We start from the raw sequence: 18,915 nt of genomic DNA, 5'->3' as shown, positions 1-18,915 counted from the left end.
TGGGTAGGGTTCCAGAATGCAATGTCCAATCACAACCCGGGGGATATAAGTCTCCTGCGACGCCATTTCCATGAATGCTCTCTCTAGTCGTGTTCCCTTCAAATGTCCCGAGTGCACTTCATACATCGTCAAGGCGGCCGGCGGGTTCCTCGTCATCGTCGCCGAAGCTACCAACGGATGACATGTCGTCATCGTCTTCGCTCTCGGCGCCGGCTTCGTCGGCAGCATCTTTGCTTGCGTACTTTTGGACGTACTCTGAAGGCCCTTGTTAGCAAGATATCTTGACCCCTTCCAGCCTACTATTGCTTCTACGCACCCTTAACCTTAGCGTCGTAGCTCTTGGGTTCTCTTATCATCAGAGCAGCCGCCTCGCCGTTCAAGGGGTCCGTCGGGTTCGGGTATCGAAGAAGCTGAGGCAAGAAGACCTCGAAGATGTTGATCATGTCGAACATGGGCGACCAAGTCTGGTTGATGACATCCAGGCAGACGGAGCCCGACCTATTCATTTTCCCAGATCAGCCCCTTGCTCTGGTTTGCTCCCTCTCCCATACCACTTATTCATCCATATGTATCTCAGTCGAATATTGTCTACTCACAGCTCGTCGATGTTGGGATGGAAGATGCGATTCACAAAGCCGATACTCGGTGACTTATAGGGGTACTGGTCAGGAAGCTCGACATGGACCTTCCAGACGCCGCCTTCGAATGGAGCTGCAGAGAATAAGCAAAACTAAATGGTGCTTTGGTATTGCTTGAACTGACTCTCGGTAGGTCCCTTAAATCTAACATAGAACTCTTGCCTGGGCGGTGGGGTTAGGATCGGAGGAAGTCGTCGAATGGGTCTAAGCCTTACACTTGACGTAGTGTTAGTCGCAACAGCTCTGAGGAGGGGCTAGGGGGGTAACGTACTGTTGTCGTTCACCAGAGTAACCTCATAGTCACTCATCAACCTACAAAGGTTAGTATATCAAGCAAGAGGTGGTCGGTCGGCAAATCGCACATCCTGCGTCAGGTTAGCAAGCTGTCAAAGGTTATGGAATAACTCGGGCGCCGTTACTTCATGACCTAGACAAAAGACAGAGATGTGAGCTTGCTGCCACATTATCATACAAAGGCTCCACTAGCATTGTAGACTTACATCAGTCTCGATTCTTCTGCGTGGGCTGCTCATCTTGTCGATTGCGCACGAGGTGTTCGGACGACTATTCGATTAAGGTAGAGTTGTTGTAAGCCGGATGCGGGGGAGGATGGGTCGATGTTGGCGAAGAAGTTTCCCTATATATACGTTCTCGCCGCCGGGTCTCAAAAGGTCCTTTCCTATTCGTGATGTAGCTTGTTGTTGGTTTGGGAGTCGTGAGGAGTGCAGTGGGTGGTTACATAGAGGAGGAGAAGGTCGGATCGGGTTCCTGACGCCAAGTCACGCGCAATGATGATGTGGGCGATCCCGGACCATGAGTGATGAGTGCAACGATAAGGAAAGGTGGGCCCGAGGATTAGGCGGCTAGGCGCGGATCTTGCCAGCCACACAGGTTCCCTTACTGTCTGTTAGAGCCCACTGCCCACCTACCCTTGGGCTCTTACATGACTAAGACAATGCGGGACAATGCAAGTCTGAATCGTCTCGCAGGAACAATGTCGAAACTGAAGGTCGATGTTGGAGAGGCAAAACGTTCCACAGATATTGAAGAACTACATACAAAGCCGCAGATGCTTTCAAAGTCAAAGAAGAATTGCCTGGAATTCAATCGCCAATTCTTCATAATTCTGTAACGGCATCTAGTCTTACTCCAGGCTGTAAGTACACAGTTCTAGCTGAACTTAAGTCACCTTAGTCATTCAGAGCCAGATCAGCCAACAGACACCGGCAGTTCCGACCAGCAGAGTTCGCAAGAATGATGTAAGTGCTTGGGGCTGTATAACAGCGCAGTACCGTGAGGGCCGTTCCGTCCAACGAAGCCGCCTGCTTGCGAGAACCCTTGAGACATTTCTACAAGGAACAACCCATTGTTCCACGCAAGTACGAATATCGGATGGACTGCAGTTGTGGGCAAGGTTGTACGCTGTCACGAGCCAGGAAGGAGACGCCGTTCTCTTGTGGGAGGGGGTTCTATCCGTGATACCGGCCGCCCGTCACTACCTAATTCTACGCGGGGACCCATCTTATACGCAGTGAAAGCGGTGTCGGTTGACCATTACATACTAAGGCTAAGCCAACGAGAATATGCTCCAAAAGGTCAAGTCACGCGAGCGCCATCATCCCAAGCTTCGGGTTCGCTAGTCAGCTTGCCCCAAGCCGATCTGGGTCAAGGGAAACCTTGGGCATCCCAATGCCCGTCCTTGCGGAGGGCCGAGATCAGAAACCGCCGGGCCCGAGGCAAAGTTGCCTCGGTCTTAGCTCACTTACCTCAGCACCGCGCCCTAAAGAGGATCAGCGTTGTACTGGCACCCTATGGACGAGAGAGCGCAGTACAGCTCACTAATCCCTTCCCAGAAAAAAGGTACGTATTGTTGAGAGGCATCTGGAGGGGGCCACCGAACGTGCCTCGGCGCCCTGTCCAATCACGGAGGTTGGTCGCAGGTGGACCGGACACCGTTCCTTGGACCTTGGGGGGAACTTTCCCAGCGAAGCGTCCAGCACGGCACCTGTGTGGCCAGCTTTGTGAGATCGACCCGCTTTTCTCATCTCTAACCCCCCAGCCCACCTGCGCAGCGAAGCGGCGGGAACGAAACACCACCGGTAATTTTTTGGAGATACTCAATTCTACGCAGCAAAAACCATCATGACTTGGATAATAAAAGATTGCGCTTCGCCCTTCAACGCAAACTTTTCTTAAACTTTTCTTCTCCACACGGAAAACATCAGCATTAACACGATCAGATTTGCATTCTTGCATTCTCTTTTTTCCTGCACTTGCATATTCCATTCATACGTTTACTTCTTATTAAAGACAAAAAGGTACTTGTCTGCCCATATGTCTCTCCATACAACCCGAAGTACCTGTCTGAGGTCGTGTGCTTTTCTACTGAGAAGCACGCGACCCTCGACAGCAGCGTCTCTGATGCGACCCATGTATCCCGCTGTTACGCAACCATTGCAGATGCGACACAGCTCGCATTCTCCCATGGGTACAACTTCTGCAAACCAAAGAAAGAAAGTCACACTTGGTTCTTTGCGCAGTCTGTACAAGAAGCGTGAGCCAATCACAGTAATGACTGCGCACGACTTCCCCAGTGCCCACGTTGCAGACCATGCTGGCATGGATATTATCCTTGTAGGCGACAGCTTGGCCATGGTTGCACTTGGGATGGAAGACACGAGTGAAGTTGTGGTAGAAGAAATGCTGCTTCATTGCCGTTCTGTCGCAAGAGCCACCAAGTCCGCATTTACTGTAAGTCTACTCTAGATCTAATCTGCAAATATCGTATTGATACAAAATTCAGGTTGGCGATCTGCCCATGGGCAGCTATGAAATAGCTCCGGAACAGGCTCTGGAAACTGCCATCCGCTTCGTCAAAGAGGGCCGCGTGCAAGGCGTGAAGCTCGAGGGTGGCAAGGAGATGGCCCCCACAATCCAGAAGATCACGTCCGCGGGCATCCCCGTTCTCGCGCACGTGGGACTTACACCGCAACGGCAGAACGCCCTTGGCGGCTTCAGAGTGCAAGGCAAGACTTCCGACGGGGCCCTGAGGCTTCTTGAGGATGCACTCGCCGTACAAGAGGCCGGTGCTTTCGCCATGGTCATCGAGGCTGTTCCCGCTGAAGTCGCAGCACTTGTCACGGAAAAGCTCTCTGTCCCAACCATTGGCATCGGCGCCGGTAATGGCTGCTCCGGTCAGGTCTTGGTGCAGGTCGACATGACCGGAAACTTCCCTCCTGGCCGATTCCTGCCAAAGTTCGTCAAGAAGTACGGTGACGTCTGGAGCGAGAGTCTTCGTGCTATCGAGACCTATCGGGACGAGGTGAAGAGCCGACAGTATCCTGCACCAGAGCACACCTATCCCATTTCCAAGGAAGCGCTTGACGAATTTACCAGCGCTTTGGAAAAGTTGTGAGGAGTTGACCGCGTTCGGTGGCTAATAGATCATTGCTTTGCGTCGCTTTCGTGCTGCATTACCGGTGTTTGGGAGTCTAGAGGGCGGAGGCATTTTCATCGTTTTTCAGCCATAGGATACCATGTAATAGCATACTTAATCTCAGCCGAAGGCTGGATTCATAGCATAAGAAATCACAAGCTGACCGCTTGAATCTTTGAAGCACTATTGCAAGCATGTTAGCATTTGCATCTGCTACGAGTAAAATAACTGCTTCATGAACGTACACTATGCAAGTTTCCGACAATCTCGTCGAGAGAGGGGGCAAAAGAGTCATTGACGTAACAAAAGACGCTGTCTGTTTCTTGAAGCTTGAGCCTCTTGCGCAGATACCAGATGACAGTGTGGAAAGTCTGCGTAGATGAGATCTTGGCCACCCCTCGAGCGAGCGAGGGTGCACTTCCGACAGCCTTGAATTTGACGACGACTTTGTCTGAGGGATACTCGCCTGCGCTGCTCAGAGCAGAGGCTACATCGCGAGGTTGGGCTATCAGGATGGCTGAGGCGGACATGGTGAGTGGCACTTCCGGAGAGGCTGGACGATCTGGGATGGTGGCAGGCGGAGGTGACGCCGAGTCTGACCTCGGGATGCCAGGCGACGATGGAGTAGTCATTTTCGGATGCTGCGTTGCTATCTATAGTGGATGTATGGTCGAAGAAGCGTCAAAATTAGAAGTGTAAGAATCGTGAGCGGTGTCGAGCTAGCCGAGTCATCAGATACAGAGAGGTTGTTCGGATGAACAGAAAGTACAGGAAGGAAGGAGGTGAGGTTGGAGATGAAAGAGTGAGACTAGCCATTCATTGTGTGCTAGGTTTGGCAGGTGGTCGACGGGGCCCCGTGAGTGGTTACTGCTTGAGTGCGCCCTGGGCGGGCTTGCCAGGCACCTCCCGTCAAGCACCTCAAGAACCTTCTGTTCTCCAGATACAACTACACACCCACCATCAATTACATATTTAACAACCTGGAACTGTCTAGGCAAATTTCGAAGCGTCTCTTCATCATGGTCCCGCGATGCTTAGGGCGACTACGCTTAAGAGCACAAGATCCGATAATCTCGTAGGCCAAAAGGTCTGGACAATAGGCTATCTATCTAGCACCGTGCATGCACGATGACCGCAGAGTACCGTACTTGGAGAGAAAGATGCAGGGAATCGATGCAACGACCCTCGGCCTCAGGCGCGTAGCCCTGAATCGACGTCTCTCGTCCTCACCGCATAAGCCACGCTCATTACCTTACCTAGCAGAGAGCACAATATGCTGTGAGCAACACTCGAGCGAACGAGTGATTCGCAAGAACGCTTTCTGTCGCGGGGAGCCAACTCGTAGTCAGGCTACTCATAGCAATTCACTTCTCCTCCAGGCCTGCTTAGTGTCGGAGAGGCATGCAGACGTGACACAACCGTAAGAAGTCATCTCTGATTCACTTGACCTTCCTTATTCCTACGCCACACAATCCCAAATGAGATGTTACTTGCCATCGTGGTCATGAGCATATTTATAAGGCGTGTTTTGTGCACTTTCGATTGTTTCTTCTCCCAAACATTCTTTTAATCGAGCGAAACTCAATTTCTTACATTGCCTGCAGAACTTCCAACCCCTTTCGAGATCTTGACCTCATCGTGCCCCAGGGTCGCCCAAATCCCCTAAAATGGTAGCAACACATGCTATGCTCGTGCGCAAGCAAACGCGTATTGTTGAGGACTTGGGAAGGTCGGCTTCTGTCTTTTACCTAGACGGCTTGTATCTCGACGTTCCCGCCGTCATTGCTGTGGCGCGTCACGGTCTCGTTCCTCGCGTGAAGGATGACCAATTAATTCGAGACCGAATAAGCCAGAGTATCAACGTCCTCGACCACCATGTCGAAAACGGCTGGGTCGTGTACGGCGTCAACACGGGCTTCGGCGGCAGCGCCGACTCACGGACGGAACAGCTCAAGAAACTACAAATTTCTCTGCTCCAACACACCCAAAGCGCTATGATCGCCTCCTCTGACCTGACCGACAGTCAGGTTGATCAAGACGGACAGTCCCACGTCATTCCCACGGCTTGGGTGAAGGCCGCCATCGTAATCAGAGCGAACCAGAATCTCCGCGGGCATAGTGCCGTCAGGCTGGAGGTTATCGAGACCCTTCTCAGCCTTCTCCGTCACGACATCACGCCGTTGATTCCTTTGCGAGGCACCATCTCGGCATCCGGGGACTTGATGCCCCTATCTTACATCGCGGGGACTCTGATCGGGGACCCCAACATTTCCGTCACCATTGGATCAGGCCCCAGCAGAAAAGTCATGTCTGCCCGTGATGCACTGAAACGATACGACATACAGCCTGTTGAGCTGCAGCCAAAGGAGGGCTTGGGCCTGATCAATGGGACTGCACCCTCTGCTGCCTTGGCTGCGTTGGTAATTCACGAAGCGAACCAACTCGCAGTCCTCGCCCAAGGGCTTACCGCTTTCACATCCGAGTGCCTACTTGGTAACGTCGAATGGACTGATGGGTTCATTCACAGAATTCGACCTCACCACGGACAGCAAGAAGTGGCCAACAATATTCGCAACTTCCTCAAGTCCTCCAAGTACGTGATTGGTCTGGAAGGTAAGAAGCGGACAGGCCAAGGTCTATGGCAGGACAGATACTCAACACGAACCGCGCCACAGTGGATGGGCCCGTACCTTGAGGACCTTCAACTGGCATATAGGCAAATCCAGACCGAGCTCAACTCAACGTCCGATAACCCAGTCATCGACATAGGCGTTGGCGGCGATGTGACCGCAGGCGACGTGTACTCCGGGGGCAACTTCCAAGCGACCGCCATCACCTCCGCCATGGACAAGACGAGAACTGCACTGCAGATGATTGGGCGCATGCTCTTTTCGCAGTGCTCCGAGCTGATCAATCCGGTCACGAACAACGGTCTCGACCCGAACCTGGTCTTTGGAGACCCTGACCAGTCCTATACTATGAAGGGCATCGACGTCAATATGAGTGCCTACATGTCGGAGCTGGCAGCGCTCGCGCATCCCGTCTCGTCACACGTCCAGTCAGCCGAGATGCACAACCAGGGCATCAACTCCCTTGCTTTCCTCTCAGGCCGCCGTACCATGGAGGCCGTCGATGTCTTATCACACATGTGTGCCGCTCACCTCCTTGTATGCTGCCAGGCAGCCGACTTGAGAGCCTATCACGAGAAATTCCTCTCCTCTATATCTTTGTCGACTTCCATGACAAACTTGGCCTCCTTGGTATTGGCAGATAAGAACAGCAAGAGCGAGGGTCAGACGAATGAGACAACGACGACAGCCACGGCTTTGGACGAGCTGATCAGAGCTTGGTGGTACGGGGCGAACAAGTACAGCCACAACCAGCGCTGCTCCGTCGTTGCGTCCAAAGCCGCCTCCCACATCATGGACTCCATAGCCCACGATGGATCTAGCTGCGTCTCGTTGATGCAAGTCCTGGCCGTCCGAGACGAGTTCCGGCAAACCATGGAAGCGTGGGTTGCCGACCCATCCAATCACCCCAACTCGAACTCCACGTACCCTGAAGGACTAGGCCAGGGCTCTGCAGCGCTTCACAGTCTCGTGCGCCAGGAATTGGGAGTCCAATTTCACCAGGGCCTTAGAGAAGAACAGCCTAGTACGATTGGCACCAGCGTTTCAAAGATCTACGAGGCCACCCGTCAGGGCTCCGTCGTCCAGAAACTATTGCCCTGTCTTTTTCACGATGACGGAGAGATTGAAAGATATATCAGTGACGGCGGAGCGTGGGCTCGCAACATGCCGAGCCAACCCCTAGTTGATGACCGATACCTGCCGGCGTCGCTGGTACATGAGCGAGGACAAGAAAAACTGAAGAGGAAGCGGGAGGAGTAGATCTCGTGGTGGCTTTGGCTCGTCACGCTTATATATAGGATAGACAGACCTTGGCTAAACTCAGCTCCATTTGAATAAAGAGAAGCAGAAAGTTATTGAGTACTTCACACTGAATTCTGAGCTCTGAAATGAGTTGTCAATTGTTGACGGATAGTCCATGTGTGCATTTCAGTATAATACATCGCACTCGAAAGTGGCAATGAGCCAGCCGTCTTAATCTCAACTCAAGGTGAAACCGAGCCACCCCCAAGCATTTGACCACCATTTTTTCTTCCTTATCGACTAGACTATTAAAAATCCATATCCTGATTGGTTACACGATTACATACGGACTACTTTTTGTCTGTAGAATGATGTGTTTTGCGAAAGATCAAAGGTATGGATGGTATAGTGCGTATTAGTTGAAGTTTCGCGGGGTGAGAGAACGTGCTTCGAGAACATAGACACCAACGAGTCAAAAAGAAAAGACGATATATAACCAACCAGCCAAACGAACCAAGTCAATCCCTCAAAAATCAAGTAAAGGAGACGAATATTACTTGATGTGACACAAAAAGCAAAAATCAATGTCCCTAGCAAGGCTCGAACTTGCGACCTTTGGATATCTCTAGATGATCTAGAGTCATATGTATGGATATGAGACCAACGCTCTACCGACTGAGCCATAGAGACTAGCTGATATCCCTCATTTGCGAAAAGCATTCTCATGAATGGACCCTGCTGAACGAAGTCGGTCCCCTCCCCACTGAGAAAGCCCAAGAGCCCACCTCAGGCCCGTGGGATGGTGGGGCAGCCAGCGCGCGGTGCGGCACGCGGAATGCGCAGCACTAGGTCCACTACAGTAAACGCAGACGCATAGAAGCTTTTCGCCTGACGTGCAACCGAGGAACGAACGCGTGGGAGAACAGAACCGTCCGGTTCAAAAGCTATGTAACTTGCGCATCATCGAAACCTAATTCGCATGACAAACAAACCCACATCACTAAGGAATTCCCTTTTCTTCACCTCATTTCAGACACGATAAATTTCAGGAATCGCCTTGCTCGAAAGTGACGAGTCACTCTCTGTTGTTCCTACCTACCCACCTACCTCACCTCACCTCACCTAGACCAAGCTCGGGCCGCTTGCAAGAACGCTGGCGTGGCTGGTTCGCAGACCCGGCGTCTTTCTCGTGACGAGACTAGCATGAATACACGATAGCTTCTCATAGCAGAGATCGTGGCTGTCAATGCACCCCCGGAATCCGGAGATTTGATGTAGTTATTAGTTCGTTGCGTGCTCGAAGGAGCTGACACTCGATATATCTCGTCTCCAAACCGACTCAGTGACATAATCAAAACCTGGAATGCACGATGACATTCATCTAGGATACGAGGGGGTGTATGAAATGCTTGAATTATCCTTAACGCCTTGTCTGAATAACACAAACACTCGGGCTGCTTCACAACACCCGCAGCATCCTACTTTCCCAAACCATGCAAGTTTTCTTTTCGTGTTCAACGTACAATATACACAAGCATAGACTGTTCAATGTGATATCTACACCGTGGTTCATTAAGACGCGCCGTCCTAGTTTCTCCTCCTATCGCATGTACGGCCTCTGGTGATAATGATGCTGATGGCCGACAAAGTGCTGCCGCCCTGCCCGCGCCAAAAAAGAAAATGAAAAATTGAGCCGTCGTGGTATAAGATAATCCATGCCAAACGCCACTGTGCATGCAATGATATCAATGCGAGCCGACCTATTAGTGAAAGACGAAGTGAAGAGAAAATAAACATGACCGGAAACCAAACATGGTTTCATGTTGGACAGTCTACTGGTATCATTGATTCCACAACAGTGGAACGTATCCGTAGCTTTTTGATGATAATGCGCCGTGCATTGCAACGGCAAGTAGGGGATCGAGAAGAACATTGGGAAGCAGGGCAGAGTCGGTGTCAAAGTGTTGGGCGACATGACGAGGAGTCCATGGGTTGGCCTGGTCTACAAGGAGTCGTCCGTGTATTCGTCGTCGCGTGAGTGTTTAGATCGGTATCTGGGAACCCGGCCCAGTTGGCTGAGAAGGTCGTCCAGCTCGGCCCAATTGTCAGTGTTTTCGGCAAACTTGCGATGCTTGCGTGTGAGAATGTGCTTCGAGTTGTTAGCGTGACAGTATTATTATTCAAGTCCCACTTTCCACATACCTCGTCAAAGTCCTTAAATTTGTCCTGGCAATTCTCACAATAGCCTGGCTTGAGGTCGCGCTTGCTCTTAGCAAGCGGAGCCTGGGTCTTGGAGCTGGTTCTTGAGAGCTTGGAGCTCTGTTTCTCGGCGTCCTCCTCAATGAGCTCCATACGCCTGCTGGTGGTTCGAGAAACACTAGTAGATCTAGTAGACGTCGCTTCCAGAGACATCTCCGTGAGCCGCCGGGAGCTGGCGTCTTGGGGAACGGGGGCACCCCGCTGCAACACCTTGCGTTGCAAACCATGCACCTCCTTACTCGTACCGGCCTTGGCTCCGTTGATGCCAGAAGTAGACGAGATCATGTTCGACCGGATAGCCGAAGTCACGTTGGATGGCTGCAATCCAGAGGCGACGGGCTCACCGGCCAAGAAACGCCCGTTGCCGGTCCGTCCTGTGAAAGCATGTTGAGTCCGCCCGAAATCGATCGGGTTTGATACCACAGCCTTGGGAGGGTTGAAGACATCCATGGGCTTCATGGCAGCCCGCAATTTATTCTGTCCCTCCTGCATCTCAGAAAGCGAGCGCTTGCCAACAGCTGCCTTTGGCGCAGGCACTTCGGGAGGCTGCAGAGACGGGCTCTCCTCGGCCGCAGGCTTGACGACACGCTCCTTGTGTTCCTTTGGATCCTTTTGCTGCGTTGACGGTTTCCGACTGGGCCGTTCAACGGGTTCTGGCTCTTCGACAAATGGGCATCGGCCCTCGGTAACAGTTCTGAACTGCGGCCACTCGCCGTGGTACTTGTTATTGACCTTGGGATACTCCCGCACCATAATAGGCTTCTGCTTCTCGTCAATGTCGTAGATGTAGATATATGGCCCCTTGAAATTGATCATTTCCCGGCTCGTGACAGCATCCGAGGGACCGTTCAGGCGCTCATGCTGCAACAGCTGCAGCAGACCGGGCTCCTCCGTAGCCTTCTTTGTCCCCACGTTTCTTGCAGAGTCGCGGTTGGCGCCATATGCCGCGACGACATGCGGGTCAGGCTCCAGCAGAAACTGCAATATCCTCTGGAACTTTTCCACCGACCAAATCTTCTTTCCCATGTCCCGAGCCTTGTGAAGTACATCGTTACTCTGGGTTGATCTCGTCCTCCGGGCTCTGTCATCGTGAGCTTGAGCTCGCCTCGAGGTCGTCTCTAGCAGGAGACGTCTTCGTGCGTCGGTAGACCGGTCGAGAAGGGAAGGGTTGATGGTTTGAGGCTGCTCCTCGAGTTCGGCATCGTGTGCAGCAGCTTGCACGTCTTCCTGCGCAGGTATCGGTCGGGCGGTCACAATGTGGGTGATGCTACTGGAAAAGAATCGCTCGTCTCTCTATGCAAGAAGTTGTCAGTGGACATGGAGCCAACAAATTCATGGATGGCAAGCATTGCACATACGGCTCCAAGAGACTGAGCTTGACGGGCAAGCTTGGCCCTCTGGTCTTCCGGGACACTATCAAAGTAAAAGACCATCTTGGGAAACCTTCCGCGGTACTCTGCCTGCCATTGGCGGATCCTCTCGACATTACTAGAGTCATCGTGGTGTGTTGATCGTTCCTTTGTTATGGGACGGCCGACTCGCTGGGGAAGCTGGGAAGCCTTTGTGACCTTTGAGGGCGACCGAAGTTGACGCGAGCCGACATTTTCGACAACCTGCTTCTTGAACGGAGGTGGCTGGGCGTAGAGCTCCTCCCGTTGGATGTTGGCATGAGAGCGCTTCTGTTTGGCGTGAGCCAGAGCAGAAGCGGCTCTCAAGGGTGAATTGACCACATTGGGGTTGCTAGACAAAGGCGTTCGTCTGGTGGACATGGCCGAAGGAGGGATGGGATTCGGTGATAGGGATATGGCTGCCATAAAAATGCCCAATCAATATGCTTGATGTGAGAAGGCTGTTGAATACTATCGGTCGGGTCTGAGTGGTTCGGAGGCGCTGCAAATGAGAGAGAGGAGACAGAATGTGAGTATCTGTGGTGGTGATTGTGGTGGCTGCGAGAGGCGGGGGGGTTTGCTGCTCTGTGGACAAGCACGCGACGTGGGAGGCTACTACACGTCGCTCACGCGTTCCAACAGAGACCGTGTCGACAAGTTCACCAAGACATTGAAGACGGAGTTTGAGTCTGGAAGAAGTTGCAAAAATCCACACAAGCGGAAGAGAAAGGAGGAGGAGGGGAGGGTATCGTCGTCGGAGTCGTCGTGAAGGGCAGCACCTGAGAGGTGTGTGGTGAATGTGCAGAGGAAAGAGCTTTCTTAATCAAGAGAGTGGTTGGTGTTGTGTGTGTGTGCGTGTGTGTGGTGGGAACACTGGGAAGAGAGGCTCCCCCCCGTCGTCCACTCTTACCAGACCGTGGCCCCCCCCCCCGGGCTTACCCAAGGACCCATGGCAGGACCCAAGTCGCGCTTGACGAGTTTGGGAGGGGAACAACAGCGCTAATCCCAGTTGGATACGCCCAAAAACACGCACGGGCCAGACCTCTCTCCAGCAACGGGCCAAATTTGCTTGGCCCAGCGCGTCTTGCCAGTCAGCGCTCACAGTGGATGCTGCCGCTGTAGTACAGGCATAGCTCGCTATAATTCCGGGCATGGTCCCTACCTAGGTATGGTAAGGTCCCCAACTTTAGTGAACCTCTCTACCTTACCTTACCTACCTTAGGTAAGAGAACCCAAGGCCCACCTCCCGTCAACAATAACAACCTCTCGGGCAAGGCACCCGGGTGCTAGGCGACAGGCTGTCTGCGGGTGGATAAAGGTGACAGGCGTGCAGACGATGGAAATTGGATGGAGCTGCCAGTGTGGAAAAATAATAAGAAAATCTTGCTGCTTCTGGGGCCATGTTGGGGTCCATTCCCCCGGTGCATCTGCATCTTGCCTACGCAATGTGTTCGACAGTGACCATCATAGCCATGTATTGACGGGCGGGCACTCGCATCTTGTCAAGTATCTTTTCACGCTTCAGCGAACCTTGAAAATTTGTGATATAATACTACGCAGTATCCGTATGTACTTCGTAGACAGATGGCGTATATCCTACCATGTCCATACAGATTGGCAGGGTGGCTGGACGGAATAAGCTATGGGATGTATAATAATACGCATGCAGATGCAAAACATGGCCTGCATGTCTTCACTAAATACATAAAAATAACTTATACACAAGCTCTCATTTTCACTGCAAATTCTCATCCACTCATCATTGTGGCACGATACCTAAAAGGGGGGAAAGCATCTAGGTTACCCCGTCTCACTTTCTCGCCCAAAGTCCGCTTGCGCTCGCCATTGACGAGTCTGACGAGTCAGCAGTGAGCGAGCACCTTCACAAATTCTCCTGCACCGTATCCGTCCGTACCTTGTGGTTAGCACCTCTGGTCATGACCTCATCCGAACCGTAGAGCCCGTCCATTTTCCGCATCCACCTAACCTCCCTTGTCTGACTCTCTCACCTCACACCCACCACTCACATCACAAGTGACAATACCCGGTCATGAACGTCTCACGGCCGGTGAGCCGCGCCCTCCGTGCCGTCCCGCGGTTACGCCCGGCATCACCATGGCGGCGGCCTCTGCCACCCTCCGCCTCCGCCGCCGTCGCCGGTCATCAGCTCCGGCCGTACTCCGACGTCTCTGCCGCCGATCTGCAATTCGGCCAGCCGGTACATGAGACTCACCCTCACATTCTGAAGGCCGGAGAGAGTAAGTCAACTCCCGCCATTCTCACTCATACACAATTGAATCTCATGGTTGCCTGTCTACTTCAAGTGAATCTCATGTGAATGGCCCATGAGAACAAAGATATCTTGCATCCTCAACCTATACCTTAGACTAATACCGCCCTCCAGTCACACCCGGCATAACAGCCCAAGAATACCATGACCGCCGCGCCCGCCTCGCTGAGCGCCTCCCAGACAATGCCGTCGCCGTTCTCGCCGCCGCAGACCTCAAATACCGCTCTGGCGCCGTCTTCTTCCCCTACCGCCAAGACTCCAACTTTCTCTACCTCACCGGCTGGAATGAGGGCGACTCGGTCGCCGTCATCCGCAAGACGGGCAAGGACTACGGCGACTACGAGTTCCACCTCTTCGCCAGGCCAAAGGAGCCCGTCGCCGAGCAGTGGATGGGCGCCCGCAACGGCGTCCAGGCCGCCCTCGATATCTTCAACGCCGACAAGGCCGACGACATTGCCCGCATCGACCGCTGCCTCCCCGAGATCCTCAAGGGCGCGAGTCGGGTCTACACCGACATCCCGAAGCCGGGCAGCGAGCAGAACTCGGCCAGCAACGGCAGCAGCAGACTCGTAGCCAGCCTCATGAACTCGGACAAGTCCTGGTTCCCCTCCGTCCGGATCCCGCTCTATCCCGTCATCAACCAGCTCCGCGCCATCAAATCCCCCGCCGAGATTGCAAACATGCGCCGCGCGGGCCAAATCTCCGGCCGCGTCATCACGGACGCCATGCGCCGCTCCTGGAACAGAGAAAAAGACCTCCACGCCTTTCTAGACTACCGCTTCACCGCCGACGGCTGCGAAGGCCCGGCCTATGTCCCCGTCGTTGCCGGCGGCCGCAATGGCCTCTGCATCCACTACGTCGTCAACAACAACACCATCCCGCAAGACGAAATGCTCCTCGTCGACGCGGGTGGTGAGTACGGCACCTACATCACAGACATCTCCCGCACCTGGCCCGCGTCCGGCAAATTCTCCCCCGCGCAACGCGACCTCTATGAGGCCGTCCTCACGGTCCAGCGGTCCAGCGTCGCGCTCTGCCGCGAGGACGCTAACCTTTCGCTCGACGAGATCCACGAGCACACCTCCGCGGGCTTGCTCGAGCAGCTGAAAAGCCTCGGCTTCGAAGGCGTCACGTCCCGCGACGTCGACGTGCTCTTCCCCCATCACGTCGGCCACTACGTCGGGCTGGACGTGCACGACGTACCTGGCTACGGGCGGCGGACGCCTCTGAGGAAGGGCCACTGCGTGACGATCGAGCCGGGCATCTACGTCCCGGACACGGACCGTTGGCCGGAGCACTTCCGGGGTATGGGCGTGCGGATCGAGGATAGCATCTGCGTGGATGAGACGTCGCCGTTCATTCTTACGACAGAGGCCGTTAAGGAGGTTGCTGATATTGAGGCTCTGAGAGACTAGAGAAGGGGACGGGAAGAGAGGGAGGGGGGTTAGGGCGGACGAGTTGTGTGGTGTGGTGTACCAACATTTGTGAAACCCTGTAAACCTCCGTGTATCCATCGCTGTAACAATAAAGTAACGATACCAAAGTGGCACCATAGAATGGCGCCGTTACACAAAGAGAAGCCATTCCGCTTTTGCTAGTTGAGCATCGCCCCATTTCGTCCACCTGAGAAGTCGCAAGAGATGGGCCACACATATTCTGGCTGCATAATCGCTTACTAGGCTGACATCTCGTATCGGCATTCTCTCCACTGGATGGTATCAGAACCCTTGTTTCCCACCGAGGCTTCAAAGGTCGAAGAGAAAAGTTCGTCAAGGCACGTTCCCAGCATAGACCTACCTCGTGGGGCCTGCTCCTTGTCACAGCACTGGCCTTGATTGCGTGAGAACCGACTCACCGAGTCTACATGCAGGATTTGATCAAAGGCCATGTTGGTTGGCTGATTCAGAAGAATATGATATCATTATCATCGCGGTGTAGGTGATCAGTGTGAAACATTTGGAAGGTTGCCGTATATTGCAGTGAAGGTTGAATGTTCTCCATCCGCCTGGAATAACTAGTGTCGCCTGACCACAGTGAGGTTGAGCATTGAGCCATCAATTCTTGGACAAGCCGCTACTGGCGATTCCGTTGCCGGGCGGTAATGTGCAAGAGTGCCTAGCCACAATCAACGATACACAAAGACAGCAAAGATTCAGGAGGTCCCTCGTGGCCATTCAGGGCATCGCAACAACGGTAGCTACGAAGACCATCCCTGGAAACAGCGAAGATCTCTGTGTTTCTCCTTTGATTGGTATACCTTACTTTAAGAGGACCAAGGCCTCCGAGCTGAGTCTCATTCATGCCGAAGTTCAACTGAACTCAAGAAGCATCTGACCCGACACATCACCAAGCACGACACCAGATGAATCACTTAGGTGGTCAATAACTTCTTCTGATTCCACAAAAAGCTCCGTTTGATTCCGAACGCAGTAAAACATTTCATTGCAGGTCTGACATCCTGTGATTATTCTTAACATGCCTACTCATTCCTCGTAGATTGACTACAATCGTATATTTTGGGGGGCAAATCGCAGCCCATGACAAACGTAATATGTACAGTTCGCAATCATCATGCGTCATGTGATGAGAGGGGGAAAGATTCTTTTAACAAAAACCTCTTGGGTCGAACAGCGTCCTGCTGTAGTTCGGCATGGGGAAGGGCTGCCGAGCCTGCGCGCTCAAGAGCTGCTCAAAGGCCTGCAGGCGCCTCGCAAGTTCCTGGTGCTCACGCATAATGGCCTTGTTCCTTCGTTCTAGATAGTGTATATATTCAGTCGCCTTCGTGAGGACGGTGCCCTACAGATGAGTGTAAGTAAATGATCTCGCGCTCGTCGAATAGGAGAAAATACTCCAACTTACCTTGCTGACTTTAGGGCCGCGCTGCGATTGGCTGTCAACCTCAGCATCTTCACCGCCACCTTCCTCAGGTATTGACCTCAGGGACGGCACCGCGTCGCGCAGCTCCGAAATTCTGTCTTTGAGATTGGTACGGTACTTCCTCTCAATGTCGTTATGCGCCGTCCGGTCGCCAGCCTTCACCTTGTCTTTCGACTTTTCAGATACACCAGTGGCATTGGTGGTGCTCCGTGACACTTGCGGCCTTTGTGTCCCGGGCTCCTCCTTAATAGGGGCCTTTTCCTTTTGCTTGCCCTTGTGAGGAGCCGATTGCTCGGGATCGTTGGCCGGATCGTTCATACTGCCTGACGCCATGGTAGCATCGAAGTTCTCCAAGCTCGCAAACTCTGGGCCAAGGTCTGCTCCGACACCAAACCCCATGCCGGACCCCAGACTGGTTGAAGATCGCCCCGTGTTGAGCGCTATTGCTAGTAAGCGTCGCTGTTCCGGGTCAAGCATAGGCGCACCCATGGCACCCATCCCCCCCATTCCAAAAAGGGGGTTCATCCTTAGCCCAGGCGCAGGCTTTTCCCAGCTCAGGGGTGTTGAGTAAAGGCCCTCCCGGGGTGGTACCTCTTGAGGCGGCTGAGAATCAATCTTCCCAAGCTGGTCGCCGAGGTTCATTGATTCCAAAAAGTCCTCATCGTCAGAGAGGGCATTGTCAAGGGCGGCGTCATCCATGAAGTCCTCTGGCTTGAAAACAGGATTGGTGTATAAACCGGCACCTAGGCCAGGTGTTGTCGACATGGGATTCAGGCGGTTTGCAGCGGGCCTAGCAAATGTTAGTACGTTAGCTTTTCTTTAATGCTCAGTAAGAAGTCTTTAGCTCAAGCTATCGCACCTAGGCCGGTAATTCGGAGTAGGGTTGCTACGCCTTGAAAAGTCGATCTCAAAGCTTCCACCCAGCTTTTGTTCCTCATCATCGTCGAATTGGATCCAGTAGTCGACCGACTCCAATGCAGCAGCCTCAGAATCGACTTTGGTCCGTTTCCGTGCATGGCCATCTCTCCGCCGGGGATCTTGGTTCGGCGCAGCGCGGCTCGGTAAGCCTGGATTCCTTTGTTGACCACCGTGATTGAACTGCATTTGAGCTGGCATGGAGCCGAGCCCATAGTTCGTGCTAGCAGGCGATGCCTGAGCAAAGGAAGGCAACGAACCCGAGGGGCCATTGGATGTCGACTCAGAGTTTGCAGGGTCGCCGCCTAAGGACTCCCACAAGGAGTTGTCCGGCGCATTTCTGGCAGCACCTGTGGCGGACGACTCGGCAGTCTGCTCGGCCGAGTTTGTTGTTTGGTTGTTGGGGACAGCAAAGTAGTCGAGGTTTTTGAGAAAGTTGGGGTCCATCACAACGCCAGCATTTCGGCCCCCGAAACGTCGGCGGTCGTCGATCTAGGAATCGATATATGCAATGTAGAGTGGATGTACAGCGGCTCGATCGCTTGCCGAATAATCCTTAAGCACTTGAGGCCCGGACCTCGTATGCTTCTTGGTCGGTGAAAGAGTTTGGCGACTCAAGATGGTCAGTCGTACCACCTCGTGTAGCCAATCAAGGCGATGTAGTCGTCCAATGGCAGTGAAGGCGATGGGGACAAGCAGCGAGCAACAGTCGTCGGGGTCGGCGTTGGCAAGGGAGGCCGGGGCAGGACGCAGTGGATGAGCAGAGACGGTCGTTCGCGTTCGTGTACCGTCAAGAGTGTGTCGCTCGCGCAACAGACAGCAGGCAAGGCGGGGACTTCGCTTAATAAGATCAGCACAGGTTCGAATCGTTAAAAGAATTGTTTGGCCTTTGCAAGTAGGCTTGTGAGGGCGTAGGAGGCAAACGAGAAGCACGGGGACGGACAGTAACAAGATCCATCAAACACGGGGAAGGACGAGAAAAGAGTTGAGGGTTGGGGAGAGGAATATGTGGAGGCAAGGACGAAAATGACTGGTCACACCTTACGTATCCAACAAGGGACCTGTGGGAGGCTGCAGGAGGTTTACGGAGGCGGGAGAGAAAAAGTTGAATGGTTCAGGTGATTTGATAGTGGTGGTGGTGCTGTTGGAAACGGCGGCAGTTCGTAGGAGAGCAGGCCGGAAATCGCGACTCGCAGGAGGCGGCTGAAGCTCTGCGGCGGAAGGACGAAGACAAAAGTCG

General features: G+C 53.3%; 8 protein-coding genes and 1 non-coding gene across 9 annotated transcripts; 3 read left to right on the top strand and 6 right to left on the bottom strand.

The window, feature by feature from the left end:
* Nucleotides 1-118: 118 nt before the first annotated feature.
* On the bottom strand, nt 119-1,171 carry BDZ83DRAFT_717009 (ubiquitin-conjugating enzyme; the record flags this gene model as incomplete). Its single annotated transcript, XM_060511903.1, has 7 exons — nt 119-255; nt 317-498; nt 597-711; nt 763-795; nt 910-950; nt 1,058-1,065; nt 1,139-1,171. 7 exons carry the CDS (start codon nt 1,169-1,171, stop codon nt 119-121), a joined length of 549 nt encoding a protein of 182 aa, XP_060368440.1.
* Nucleotides 1,172-2,972: 1,801 nt separating this feature from the next.
* Nucleotides 2,973-4,053, top strand: BDZ83DRAFT_648654 (3-methyl-2-oxobutanoate hydroxymethyltransferase; the record flags this gene model as incomplete). The annotated part of the gene is made up of 2 exons (XM_060510200.1): nt 2,973-3,389; nt 3,442-4,053. 2 exons carry the CDS (start codon nt 2,973-2,975, stop codon nt 4,051-4,053), a joined length of 1,029 nt encoding a protein of 342 aa, XP_060368439.1.
* A 141-nt stretch (nt 4,054-4,194) lies between these two features.
* Nucleotides 4,195-4,706, bottom strand: BDZ83DRAFT_717007 (ubiquitin-like autophagy protein Apg12; the record flags this gene model as incomplete). Its single annotated transcript, XM_060511902.1, has 2 exons — nt 4,195-4,257; nt 4,320-4,706. 2 exons carry the CDS (start codon nt 4,704-4,706, stop codon nt 4,195-4,197), a joined length of 450 nt encoding a protein of 149 aa, XP_060368438.1.
* Nucleotides 4,707-5,690: 984 nt separating this feature from the next.
* On the top strand, nt 5,691-8,112 carry BDZ83DRAFT_609032 (phenylalanine ammonia-lyase). Its single transcript, XM_060507506.1, has one exon. It carries the CDS (start codon nt 5,742-5,744, stop codon nt 7,962-7,964), a length of 2,223 nt encoding a protein of 740 aa, XP_060368437.1. The 5' UTR covers nt 5,691-5,741; the 3' UTR covers nt 7,965-8,112.
* Nucleotides 8,113-8,531: 419 nt separating this feature from the next.
* Nucleotides 8,532-8,636, bottom strand: BDZ83DRAFT_t68. Its single transcript has one exon. It is a non-coding gene; the product is annotated as a tRNA-Met (tRNA).
* Nucleotides 8,637-9,377: 741 nt separating this feature from the next.
* On the bottom strand, nt 9,378-9,815 carry BDZ83DRAFT_125806 (uncharacterized protein). The gene has a single exon (XM_060501181.1). It carries the CDS (start codon nt 9,680-9,682, stop codon nt 9,461-9,463), a length of 222 nt encoding a protein of 73 aa, XP_060368436.1. The 5' UTR covers nt 9,683-9,815; the 3' UTR covers nt 9,378-9,460.
* A 133-nt stretch (nt 9,816-9,948) lies between these two features.
* On the bottom strand, nt 9,949-11,974 carry BDZ83DRAFT_749102 (Dfp1/Him1; the record flags this gene model as incomplete). Its single annotated transcript, XM_060513720.1, has 3 exons — nt 9,949-10,095; nt 10,149-11,498; nt 11,564-11,974. 3 exons carry the CDS (start codon nt 11,972-11,974, stop codon nt 9,949-9,951), a joined length of 1,908 nt encoding a protein of 635 aa, XP_060368435.1.
* Nucleotides 11,975-13,643: 1,669 nt separating this feature from the next.
* BDZ83DRAFT_570412 (metallopeptidase family M24) lies at nt 13,644-15,298 on the top strand (the record flags this gene model as incomplete). The annotated part of the gene is made up of 2 exons (XM_060504303.1): nt 13,644-13,851; nt 13,998-15,298. 2 exons carry the CDS (start codon nt 13,644-13,646, stop codon nt 15,296-15,298), a joined length of 1,509 nt encoding a protein of 502 aa, XP_060368434.1.
* Nucleotides 15,299-16,335: 1,037 nt separating this feature from the next.
* Nucleotides 16,336-18,276, bottom strand: BDZ83DRAFT_125676 (helix-loop-helix DNA-binding domain-containing protein). Its single transcript, XM_060501180.1, has 4 exons — nt 17,620-18,276; nt 17,246-17,550; nt 16,743-17,200; nt 16,336-16,679 (listed from the first exon to the last, which is right to left on the bottom strand). Exons 1-4 carry the CDS (start codon nt 18,120-18,122, stop codon nt 16,488-16,490), a joined length of 1,458 nt encoding a protein of 485 aa, XP_060368433.1. The 5' UTR covers nt 18,123-18,276; the 3' UTR covers nt 16,336-16,487.
* Between the last annotated feature and the right edge of the window lie 639 nt (nt 18,277-18,915).

Source organism: Colletotrichum acutatum (assembly GCF_030867785.1).
Source record: "Colletotrichum acutatum strain CBS 112980 chromosome Unknown BDZ83scaffold_17, whole genome shotgun sequence".
Classification (NCBI taxonomy): Eukaryota; Fungi; Ascomycota; class Sordariomycetes; order Glomerellales; family Glomerellaceae; genus Colletotrichum; species Colletotrichum acutatum.
This window is presented reverse-complemented; position numbering and strand designations above follow the sequence as displayed.